General features: G+C 39.1%; 1 protein-coding gene across 9 annotated transcripts in view; it reads left to right on the top strand.

The window, feature by feature from the left end:
• The window catches only part of fmnl2 (formin like 2), a 235,800-nt gene that overhangs the window by 151,165 nt on the left and 71,240 nt on the right, over positions 1-13,395 (top strand). For all 9 annotated transcript variants that reach the window (XM_008117713.2, XM_016996227.2, XM_016996233.2 and 6 more), the window contains exons 3-5: positions 3,003-3,083; positions 7,243-7,319; positions 12,554-12,637. In XM_008117713.2, the coding sequence (XP_008115920.2) occupies positions 3,003-3,083; positions 7,243-7,319; positions 12,554-12,637 (242 nt within the window). The remainder of the gene's footprint in view (positions 1-3,002; positions 3,084-7,242; positions 7,320-12,553; positions 12,638-13,395) is intronic.

The following is a 13,395-nucleotide window of genomic DNA, read 5'->3' as shown; positions in this document are numbered from 1 at the left end:
CTGTCAGCTCCAGCTCCCCATGCGGGGACATGAGAGAAGCCTCCCACAAGGATGATAAAACGTCAACATTCAGGTGTCCCCTAGGCAACGTCCTTGTAGATAGCCAATTCTCTCACACCAGTAGTGACTTGCAGTTTCTCAAGTTGCTCCTGACATGAAAAAAAACTGGAAACATTATACAATATATTGAACACTGTTCAAAATTGCTCTATGGAAGAGAAGAAGGTATTTATATTGATAGCATCAGTGTTAACCAGCCAGTACTGTCTACACCCACGTTTTGTTTTAGACTTGCAGAACTCATATTTCCAAACATTTAGTGGGCAACTGCCATTCACAACTTAATTTCCGTGCTTGATGATCTTAGTGTGGTTCTTACATGCAAACAAATTACTAGGAGTACTTTGACCCATGGATACATTTGAATAAGGATAAAGTTGGCATGCGGTGGCAAAGAAAATAGCATGTGCAAAGATAAAGAGGTATTAAAGGCTGTGTGATTTGTGAATCAGTGCTTTAACAAAATAATAGAACCTTTTATTTCAGTTTTCAGATAGGAAGCGCTTATCAATATTTAACATTCAAAGAGTGCTGATGCGAGATAGATATGAGTAAGATAAGAATACTAATGTGTAGGATGTCATTGTTGAAAGAAAAAAATGAATGTTGTATAATAATTCAGTATTATGAGATTAATGCATATTTACAGAAGATAAGCAAACATTTAAAATACTGTTAAAAATACCAACATACAGTATTTAATACATTGCCATAACATTTAATTATGAAATCAGCATGTGAACAAAAAGGAAGTTTTAAGAACAGAGGTTCTCAACCTTCCCAATGCTGCGACCCCTTAATACAGTTCCTCGTGATGACTCCCAACCATAAAATTATGTTTGTTGCTACTTTGTAACTGTAATTTTGCTGTTGTTATGAATTGTAATGTAAATATCTGATATGCATGATGTATTTTCATTCAGTAGACCAAATTTGGCACAAATACCCGATACGCCCAAATTTGAATACTGGTGAGGTTGGAGGGGGTTGATTTTGTTATTTGTGACCTGTAGTTGCTGAGATTCACTTACAATCAAAGAGCATTCTGAACTCCACCAATGATGGAATTGAACCAAACCTGGCACACAGAATTCCCATGACCAACAGAAAATACTGGAAGGGTTTGGTGGGCATTGACCTTGGGTTTTGGAGTTGTAGTTCACCTACATCCAGAGAGCACTTAGACTCAAACATTGATGGAGCTGCACCAAACTTGGCACAAATACTCAATACACTCAAATGTGAACACTGGTGGAGTTGGGGGAAAATAGACCTTGATATGTGGGAGTTGTAGCTGCTAGGATTTATAGTCCACCTACAATCAAAGAGCCCCTTGAATCCCACCAACAATAGAATTGGGCAAATTGGGCTTTTGGTGGGAGAATTCACTGCCTGTTTCCAAAAAGGAAGAGAAGGACAGGCAAAGAGATATTCAGCCTTCTCTACCAAAGGGATTCCTAAGATCATCAAAAATATGTTTTCTGATGGTCTATGGTGACCACTCTGACACCCTCTCACTACACCCCCAGGTTTCCCGACCCGCAGGTTAAGAAACACTGTTTTAGAATGTCCTAGCCATACACCACTTTAAGTGCCACGGCTCAGTGCTATGGAGTCATGGGAATTCTAGTTTTACAAGACCTTTAACTTTCTTTCCTGAAGATTGTTGATGTCTCAGTGAACTACAATCCCATGATTCCTTTGTCTTTATATTGAGCTATTTCACTTAAAGTGGCTTAAAACTGCATTAATTTTACAGTGTAGATGCATCTTATGACAGTGGTTCCCAGACTTTTGTCCTGTAGTGTTTTGGACTTCAGGTCCCAGAATTCCAGATTGTTGGCTGAAACTTCTGGGAGTTGGAAGTCTAAAGCAGCAGAATTTGAGAACCACTGGGACTTTCACATGCCCCTCTGGCATAAGAAAGCCAAGCAATTTTTAAAGTGTCATTGAAAAGGAATAGATATTAAAAAGAATAGAAAAAGAGAAACTAAAGGAACGGGAACTACAGAACTAACATAGAGCTGTAGCTGCCCCATTTAAATCTTTGTCTCTTTTCATACATTGTTGTCTTGTTAAATACAATCATTAAAAAATGAAAATAGATTTGAGTAAGTAATCAGATCTTATGCTCAAAAGAGCACTAACTTCTCTAAAAGAACAGAGATTTATATTTCCTAAGAAAGTAAACTTCCTTCTGAAATATTTAAAATTTATTAAGAAGCCATGAAAAATGTGTGCCAAGAGAAAACATATCCAAAGTCACTCAGGCCCCTTCCACATTGCCTTTATATTCTAGGATCCAATCCCAGATTATCTGCTTTAAACGGGATTATATGTGTCTCCACTGCCAGATAATCTGGAATCAGATCCTGGAATATAGGGACAGTGTGGCAAGGGCCTCAGTTTTCATATAATTGATAGAATGACAAGCATTACAAATACCATAAAGATGATTTTCAGCCCCCAAGATGAGTAAACATGAAACTGTAATAAAATTAAATGGTTTTTTGTCTTTAGCTGGTTTATGCTATATTGGTGTGATAAGGAGCCTGCTCTGGGTTGTCCCAGTTATTCAAGATGTTGGAGCTATTCTGGTAGTAGGATTCGGGACTCATAACCAATCACTGTCTGTCTGTCTGTCTGTCTCTTTTACATATACCCCTTCCTCTCTCCAAAGAACATGCTGTTGAATTGACCCAGGAATCAAAAATGCTGCTAAACTACATAACTGTATTTTATTTTTAATTACAGTTTGATTAATTCATGTAGAGCTTTTGATCTTTGGGGCTTTATTCTAGTTTCTGGTATATAAAATGTGAAAGATAAAATGTTAATTAAACCGAGGGAAGCCAGCAAAGTGTGGTGTTTTCAACTATGATGCCTAAAACACATATCTGGTAACTGTTTAAATGGCTAACAATTCCTCTTCTTCCCTATAGGAAAGATTTCAAGTCAAGAATCCTCCTCATACATATATTCAGAAGTTAAAAGGCTATCTTGATCCAGCCGTAACAAGGAAGGTGAGAATTATTGCAATAAAAACATTCACTCATTTCAGGATCAGTTGGGGAAACCAATAAAATCATATAGTGTTTCCAGAATTATATCACTTTATGCTGGGAATGAGGGGTGTGTGAGAGAAGGTGAAGATGCTTCCACTGAAAGGGCTTCCTGGTCTGGGTTGCTGTGAGTTTTCTAGGCTATATGGCCATGTTCCAGAAGCAGTCTCTCCTGATGCTTCACCCACATCTATGGCAGGCATCCTCAGAGGTTGTGAGGTCTGTTGGAAACTAGTTGACCTCACTTGCCTAGTTTCCAACAGACCTCACAATCTCTGAGGATGCCTGCCATAAGTGTGGGTGAAACACCAGGAGATAATGCTTCTGGAACATGGCCATACAGCCCAGAAAACTCACAGCAATCCAGTGATTGCGGCCATGAAGCCTTCGACAACACACTTGCTAGTTAATCGATGCCTACTTTCACCATAAACCAAAACATAGCTGTTTTCAAACAGTAAAGCTGAATATTAGGCTTCTTTTGTAGGAAATTATGGTGGATTGCTCTTAATCACGCAGAAATGTACTCATGTAGAAGTTAACTGTGATCTCTTTTTACTCACCTTGCCCTTTTACTTTAATCCACAGCCCTGTGGCTCCCTGTGTTTGTACATAGTGTGTAAGATTACCAAACTGAAAACTGGAGTGGGCTGCTGTGCTTTGAATACCTGTGTAGAAAAGATCATTTCACCAGATGTTGCTTGTCATATAAAAAACAACACTGCTGAAATCCCTTCTTCTATACAGTCATTAAAGAAACAGGAATGATCGCTAGTTTACAGTCTGGCATCTCTTGTGAACATGACTGATATACTCAAAATCGCCTTAAATTGATAACACTTTGACAGACGTTAAGCCAAAAAGAACAATAAATGGTTATTGAGCAAAAGGGCGTTTGGAAACATCTAGCACAATAGTTGGCCCTTTGCCTAGTTCAGATTTACAATGTGTAAATATTGTAATATTTTTCCTGAATTTTGACCACAGACACTTTTCCCACTTAATCTCCCACCATAGTCAAACCAAGTTCTCAGTTCACTGGCAGCTAATAGTCAAGCCTCTCCTTTTAATTTTTTCCCCATCAGTGCCCCTTTTTCGATATTCCAAGGGCTGAGACTGGTTGTTTATTTCAAATGACCTCCATATTGATGGGGAATAGGTTCCAAAATGCAACCCCTTTGGATACCTGAAACTGTGGATAGAAGCAAACTCTATGTTTTGATTATACTTGCGCTGAAAACATACCAGAGAATTGCACTTGAGGACCAAGGCCCCTTCTACACTGTGATATAACATCCAGATTATCTGTTTTGAACTGGATTATTTGGCAGTGTAGATCCATATAACCCAGTTCAAAGCTGATAATGTGGGTTATCTGCTTTGACAATCTGGATTATATGGCAGAGTAGAAGGAACCCTAGGGAAGCCCACAAACACTTCTGGGGTGGAGATATTTTTTGGAGCATGGGAAAGTGAAAACATGGACTCCTTATATAAGAGAGTATCATATTATATTTGCTGGACAGACCCTCTGCTGTCCATCACAGGAAGGTTCAGATTAACCATGTAGTATTTATAAGAGTTTGGAAATAATTTGTTGTAAAGACTTCATTCCTTTGGACCAATATGTAACTACAGTATATTTCAGCCTTAACTGAGGAAGGAGTATCCTCACTCTTCTTGCAGCATAACTATATATTTTTAGTTAGTTCTATATTTAAGGCAGTGTGGTCTCACTGATATGTAGACAAGGAAAATCACACAGTTCAGCTGCTACCTTGTGATTTGCCTCATGATGCTGTCTTATGCTTTATTATTGGTGCCTAAGGGCCAGCACAGTAGGTGGAAGGAGCATGTATTTTGAGGACCAAGGCCCACTGCTGAAATCCCCTTTTCTATACAGTCATCGAAGGAATGATCTCTAGTTTACAATCTGGCATCCCTTGTGAACATGACTCATATTCTCAAAATTGCTTTAAATTGATAACACTTTGACAGAAGTTAACCCCAAAACAACAATAAATAGGCCAGTGAATTTAAAAATGTAACCGCCAATGTCCATTATTCTAATTACCATATATAGTCTTGCAGTAGTCGACTTCATGTATCAAGTAAGGGCAGATTTGAGGGCTAAAATTTTGGATTTTTTGTCACTCATGAATAAGTCAATGGTCATTCCACAGAGAGGGGAAATAACCAGTACCACCTCAGGTGGACCAGTTGCCCGTGACCACCAGTGCTGTCTTTGCAGCCAGGCCTTCAAAATGGCCAAAAAGGGGAGAAAGCAGAGGAAGTCAGTGTTTCCTTTGGGTTCATCTGGATGGACTAATATCTTGTCTGTTGCCACTCTACTTTTTTGATAAGAGTTAAGGTACAATTTTGAAAAGAGTTAAGAAGCCCCCGGTGGTGCAGTTGGTTAGACCGCTGAGCTACTGAATTTGCTAACCTAAAGGTTTGCGGTTTGAATCCAGGGAACGGAGTGAACTCCCACTGTCAGCTCCAGCTTCTGCTAACCTAGCAGTTCGAAAACATGTAAATGTGAATAGATGAATAGGTACCGCTCCGGTGGGAAGGTAACGGTGCTCCATGCAGTCATGCCATCCACATGATCTTGGAGGTGTCTATGGACAACGCCGGCTCTTCAGCTTAGAAATGGAAATGAGCACCAACCCCCAGAGTCGGACACGACTAGACTTAACGTCAGGGGAAAACCTTGACCTTAAGGTACAATACTTACATTGCGCTACGGAAAGTCTACCCAGATTTTAGTATTGATTTTTGACTAAAATTTCTAAATTTATGTTACTATATGCAGTACTTTTCAGAAATAGAAAAATAAAGACTATATTCTTAAAACTACATCTACAATGGCAGCTAACTACAGTGGAGTACCTGCTGTGAATGTTAGCTGTAATTAATTACTTTTCCAAAGTAATTCTCTAAATTCAGTCTTTCTTTGACCCACTTTCCCACCATTCAATATACAACAGTACACTGTGACCAGAATGAACTGTAGTCCATGAAAACTTGATTGCTCAACTTCACTAAAATCATATAAACGGGCCATGTGTATGTGTCAATAGGCAGGACCTATCAAGGCTCCGAACCACTTCTTCCTTAGATTTTTTAAAAAGGGAAAATATTTTACTCCATTTTATACTTATATGGTTGGCTGAGCACTGAAGGTTGTCTGTGCAGGTCAGAAGGAAACAATTTATGAATACCACAGAGGCTATAGACTTCTGGCATATGGTGAAGTTTTAGTGGTGGTTGAATAAAGCCACACACCACACTGTTTATGGGCTGCAGACCACAGCATGTGTAGGCCAAAAGTTCAAATGGAGCCCGGACGGAAAGTGCCTGAAAGAGTTTTTGCTTGGATTGTTAATTGATTTCCACCCTCAACTTAAGCAACTGGGCCCTCAGCACAGAGAACTAATAAATACTGTATATGTTTTGCCCTCCCCATTGGCAATCTTAGCAATTCTGGCCAAAAAAACTGGAGATTTACAGTTATGTGAACTCTAGTTTGTAAAACCTGAATTGTCTCGTGTGTTTTCTGGGCTGTATGGCCATGTTCCAGAAGTATTCTCTCCTGATGTTTCGCCCAAATCTATGGCAGGCATCCTCAGAGGTTGTGAGGTATCTCTGATTGAGTTATCTTTGTGTCACTATGAATAAGAATAAGAAACAAACATGAATGCACACAACAACAATATGAAACAGGTAAGCATATGCTTCTGGAGTATGATCGCTACCACCACAGGGCTTGATCATTTGTATTACCTAGGGATCAGTGTGGAGAAATTTATCAGGGGTATGCAGATTATCTGGTATATTCAGTGTTCATATGTAATAGTAACCTCCTCTGTTATCCTTCGTGAACAGCACTCAGAACATATTAGCAGTTGTGGCATGGCGAAAACAATAAGCGAAAATATATTGTCTCCATTTAGGATCTACATAAAATGCATTTGATTTTTGCTTGTCGTGCACCATGATGAGCAGTCTAGTTCTTTGTGTCTTAATTATTTTTTTCTGTTTTCTTTCAGATATATTTTTTAGATTTTATAATCAGTAATCTTACTGGCATAATGCTTTCTTTCTATGTAAATTACAGAAATTTAGGAGAAGAGTTCAAGAATCTACACAAGTTTTACGAGAACTGGAAATATCTTTAAGAACCAATCATATTGGGTAAGCTTCCATGTTTTGTTTTATTTTTAAGGACATTTGGACAAATCTTAATCACTCATTTGGCACAGATCTGTCCTTTTAGGTTTCAAATACGAAAATGAATAAAACAAGAGAGTGTTTTTCAAGCCTGTTGCCTCCAGGCAACATTTCTGGTTTTGACTCATCTCCTGGGCTTATGAAGATCCTCCGTGAAAAAAAAAAAGCTTCCTTGTGTCCCTTTTCTGCTACAAAGAATCCTGGGACATTTGGGGTGTACTCATAAGGCGGCATGTGGGCCTCACAAGTCATTGGTGCAGCCCACCGAGCACCTCCTGCTGCTTCTGCCTGCCTAACCACTCTCTGCTTTCCATACCTGCGCACCTGCTTGTTTGCCTGCCTGCTCGCTCAATGCTTTCCCATGCCACTGCCACTACTGCTACTGCTGCTTTCCCCCACCAGCCTGATGCTTTCCCTTGCCATTTCTGCTTTTCTCCTCCCACCCGTTTGCTCAATACCTTCTACTGCTTCTGCCACTGCTTTCCCCTCACCTTCTTGATACTTTTCCCCCACCATGCCCTCCTGCCATTCATCTACCTGCTTGATCAATGCTTTCCCCTGCCTGCTTGCCTAATCACTTGATGCTTCCTGCTGCCACTGCTCCTTCTTTCGCCTGCCACTGGGAAAGAAGGAGAAAGAAAGAAAGAACGAGAGGTAGGAGATTTAGGGAAGGAGGGGGGAAGGAAGAAAAATGGGAAGGGGAGGGGAGAAAGATGGAAAGAAGGTAGGAAAAAGAGAGGGAAGGAAGGAGGAACAGAGAATAGGACAAAAGAAAGGGAGGTAGGAAACAAAGAGGGAAGGAATTCAGAATTCAGAAAGCGTGGTGTAGTGTTTGAATCTCGGACTGTGGCTCCGAACTCACTGGGTGACTTTAAGCAAGCCACATTCTCTCAGCCTCAGAGGAAGGCAAGAAATCTCTGTGATAGGTTTGCCTTAGGGTCACCCTAAGTCTGAAACGACTTGAAGGCACAAAACAGCAACAATCTTAATAATTAATTATTCCTTACTTGGAAAGTGAGGCGATAAAAACTTATTTGCGGCCACAAGGGGCTTAACCTATCTAATATTGCCCTCTTACTGTTGACAAGTTCTACAGGCCTGCCATCAGGTTTTGACCAGGCCAGCAAAGGCACTATATGTAAAATGAATAGCTTAAATGCACTCATGTAAACTGTCTTTCTGGATACCCTGGTACCTGTTATTGAAGTTCTCTTTGAGGTTCCTCCAGTAAAGCCCCAAGAACTTGCAAATTTCTAGGTCCAGAGTGAGGAAAGAACTACTGTGGTTTCTCATAAGGAACCTATGGATTGCTAGTGTAAGTTAGTTTTAAAGGCACCAGACAGATCCTGTTTGATCTTGGAAGAAAAGCAGCGTCAGTCCTGGTTAATACTGATAAGCAACAAAAACCAGATGCTATAGGCTATATTTCAGAGGATAGATTTGGCAAAACCATCTCTGTATTCCTTGGCTAAGAAAACCCTATGAAATTCATGTGGTCACCATAACACACACACACACATGCATGCACACAAACACACACACACACACTGCTCAGATATTGAAACTTTAGGGTACATTCAATAATTATGTTTCTTCAAAAGAGAGCTTCATTTTAAGTGTATTCATTTACATATTTTATATAGTAGATGTTCCACAAAAGGGTTCTCTTTCAATAAGTGTTGGTTTTCTTGCCCGCCATCCTATTCCGCCTTCCAGCTTACTTGAAGTGTAATTGACCATGGAATACCAAAGCTAAGCCAACATTGTTAGTACATAGTTGGCTGCGAAGAGAACATTCGGGCAATGTGATGACATGCTGGAGAAGTCTGCATGTTATTGCAACACTTCTGTTATTCATTGATCTTCACATTCTATAATTATACCCCTGCCCTGATGAAATTCAATATTTAGTAGAAGAGTGCTTGTGTTCAACACACACACACACACACACCTGTTTCATTTTGGAAGATAGCTATTTTTAAATGCCAAGCAAAATGTACAACTTACTCAAATGTAATGCCAGATGTTCTCTGTGACAGGAGTTAGAGACCATTTCTGCTAGGTTCATTAGGACTTTGACGTCATATATGTCTGCTGTGAAAGTCAACTGTACAAACTGTTTGCAGTTTATTTGCACCTAGGCACATATATCATTTTAGAATTGAAATAGCATCCTTACATGTGCAGCAAAGCATCTGCCACACTTAAGATTCCTGGACCTGGTGCATTATCTCATCATATTTCAAGACAAGAGAACATTACATTGTAAGACACCGAGGCTACATTCACTTCAGAATTATAGCAGTTTGACACCAGCCTATAGCCCCATTTACACTGCCATATAATCCAGTTTAGTGCAGTTAATCTGCATTCTGAAACTGGATTTTATGGCAGTATAGATGGGACCTAAATGATGCTTCAGTCAAGAATAAGTCATTATTAAGATTACTCCTAAGAAACTGGGTACAGATTTGAAGCCTAACTCTACAATTTGGGATGGCAGCATCATGCCCATATTATCATCACACACCATGTTCTAATTTGGTTTGACATCCATTTTAAATAAGTGCTCAAGCTGTAGAGATCCCAAAAGCTTGGTTGATAATTTGCTGACTTTTCCCATTTTATCTTAAAATAAATTATCTCACTTCCTTCAGGCAAAACCCCCAGCAAGTAATTCACAAATGTACGTACTTTAAGGCTGGATCTACACGGGCATATAATCCAGACAGATGATCTTCTTTGAACTGGGTTATATGAGTCTATGCTGCCATATAATCCAGTAAAAACAGACTATCTGAATTCAGAAATGGGAATATATGGCAGTGCTAATGGAACCAGAAATAGGCTGATTCGCACAGATAGCCAAGCTGTTGTTGCATCCAGAATGTTGCTTGGTGATTGTCCCTATAAATCTCTCAGGACTCAAAAACACATTGGCATTTTAACAGCTACTATTAGACTTCCACCTCAGTTTTCACATAATAAAATTATCTCGTAAAAACTGGTCATACAGCATAAGATCACACATTTTCATCTATTGAAAACAATTTAAAAATAAAGTTTCCAGGTTGATTCCAGGATTTTTGGTTTCTGCCAGGTGGAAGCATATGATCACTTCATAGCCTTAAGGCAAAAGTTACCTCATGGTTTCCTTTCCCAGCTCAAAACTGGATGAATGGTCATCATTTGGCAAACTGTACTAAACTTACATGGTGCGAAGTTGGCTGCTGGAACAATCCTTTGTTTGTCCAAGCCTGGGTTTATTTTAACTATCCGAAACCCTAATACCCAGAGGTGTCTTTAAAACAATGAAAACTTTGTTTAGCTCTCTGGTATTTATTCCCAATTAGCAAATGCTAGGACTGAGCTGATAATGTGTTATGATTGTGAAAACGTAAACTCTTTTTTAACATAGAAAGATCAGTTTTACAGAAAAATGTTGTTTGCTCTTGACCATGGTCTTCATGTCTGGCAGAATCGTCTTAATACAATGGAAGTTGTGAAGCTAAAAATGGCCCAGGAGGCCATGTATACTGTTCTGAGACAAAATATAAATAACACAGTTCCCTTCATTAAGAATATCTTATACAGTAGAGTCTCACTTATCCAAGCTACACGGGCCGGCAGAAGCTTGGATAAGCGAATTAAGGAAAAGCCTATTAAACATCAAATTAGGTTATGATTTTACAAATTAAGCACCAAAACATCATGTTATGCAACAAATTTGACAGAAAAAGTAGTTCAATACGCAGTAATGTTATGTTGTAATTACTGTATTTATGAATTTAGCACCAAAATATCACGATATATTGAAAACATTGACTACAAAAACGGCTTGGATAATCCAGAGGCTTGGATAAGCAAGGCTTGGATAAGTGAGACTCTACTGTACCACTGTTAGCTCCAGCTTCTGCCAACCTAGCAGTTCGAAAACATGCAAATGTGAGTAGATCAATAGGTACTGCTCCGGCGGGAAGGTAATGGCGGTCCATGCAGTCATGCCAGCCACATGACCTTGGAGATGTCTACGGATAACGCCAGCTCTTCGGCTTAGAAATGGAGATGAGCACCAACCCCCAGAGTCGGTCACGACTGGACTTAATGTCAGGGTAAACCTTTAGCTTTACCTACAGGGCATATTTCAGAAGAAGGTAATGGGAAAATCCTTCTGATTATTCCTTGCCTATTACAATCATGGGGTTGTCATGAGTCAACAGTTAACTTGAAGGCACACAAATAGAACTCAGTAGTGGTGGTCTAAGTACCCCATTCATGAACTCTAGTATTAGTTCCTTGGAATTAGAAACTTATGCAGCTTTCCCCTTAAAGGCTTCTCCAGAGTCATGTTGCATGCCTTCAGATATTGTTTCCCTATTATGAATTCTGTGCAATTTAACTTTGCCCAGAAACAATGTACAGGTTACCACTAAGTAAGTGCAATATTATCAAATATATCAGGTTTTGCCGAACTAAAATACGTTTTGAGCCCCATAGAGGCTTTGAGTTTCTTTTTGAAATGAGTTAAATATCATCGGTATGATTTGGTCCACATTCCCCTTAAAGGATCCCCCTCCCCCCATGAATCTGTTTTTGTTTTGACGTAGTCCAATTGAGTTGGTTTTGCTTCCATGTTACTGTTTGATTCACAGCAAATTCTCTTCCAGATTCCTGATCAAACAATAAAACCAGAGGCATTTGTATTTACATTAAGATTGTTAATGACGTCCTTTGGTGCATACAACATTCAGAAATTACAGTGGTGTCCTCAAATGGTGCCACCAGATCTTTCTGAGGTGGGGTATCTCACTCTGTTCAATGGTAAAATCAACTCAGCCCCCTTCCAGACAGCTTTATAAAATCCACATTGAACTGTATTATATGGCAGTGTGGACTCAGATAATCCAGTTCAAAGCAGATATTGTGGATTATCTGCCTTGATATTCTGGGTTATATGGCTGTGTGGAAGGGGCCCCAATGATTAAGATTTGTTGTGCTCTTAAAGCTGTCAGATTTTTGGTGGCACCATTCCATTCCTTGCTGCAAAGTGGCTGAGAGACAAATTAACAGTTTTTACACTGGATATTTTTCATCCTAAAATGAGTGTGGATTTCTATTTTTGGAGGCGAGGGATGGGAATAGATTGATGTTCTTTAATACAGATATGCTGATGCCTTTCTAAATGATTTTTCCAACAGATGGGTCAGAGAGTTTTTGAATGAAGAAAACAAAGGCCTAAATGTTTTGGTGGAATATTTGTCATTTGCACAATATGCAGTCACGTAAGTAAAATGTGGTTTACAAATCCATAGTGTTAGGGGGTGGGGGTTGTTTGGAGTAAGTGGATGAAGCATTAAAATATGTTGGCATTGGTAAGATGTAAAACAACATATAGTGTGGTCATTTGCAATTTTGTTTTCAGAAAGCTGCTGTCTGAAATTGCATCTTTTGTGTCATACATATTTCACTCCTTATAACAATATAAATGTAAGGCAATAAGGCCTAAATACCATAAAGGCAAAAGATTTGGTCATCTTGAAAGTCAAGCATGGCCAGTTCTGGTTAGTACTTGAATATGAGACTGCCAACAAATCCCAGGTGTTGTAGTTTGTATTTCAGAGAAAGGAAATGGCAAAAATCACCTCTTGAGTATTCTTTAAAAAAATCCTGTGATATCCATGGAATTATCATAGATTGACAGGCAACTTGAAGGTATATTCACACACACACACACAATAGATGCTACCATTGGACAGACAGTGAAGACTTGCCAAAACAAAGCAAGATTTGTAGTGATCACAGTTACGTATGATAAGATTGGGAATTTGCTTTTGGCTATTCTTATCAGGGTGAATGCTCAATAGCATATTAACAACTGACGCCTAATTAGAACCAGGTTTTGGAAAAGTTACTTTTTTATTATAACTCTTATAATCTATCATTCTTGGTTCAAGAATTCTAGAAGTTATAGTCCAAAAAAGTAATTTACTGATTTATTAAAAGAAAATTGTATAATCTACTTTAACACTAGAAAACGGAG

This window comes from Anolis carolinensis, chromosome 1 (genome assembly GCF_035594765.1).
Source record: "Anolis carolinensis isolate JA03-04 chromosome 1, rAnoCar3.1.pri, whole genome shotgun sequence".
NCBI classification, from domain to species: Eukaryota; Metazoa; Chordata; class Lepidosauria; order Squamata; family Dactyloidae; genus Anolis; species Anolis carolinensis.
The sequence above is the reverse complement of the archived record's forward strand: the minus strand, read 5'-3'. Positions and strand labels throughout refer to the sequence as shown.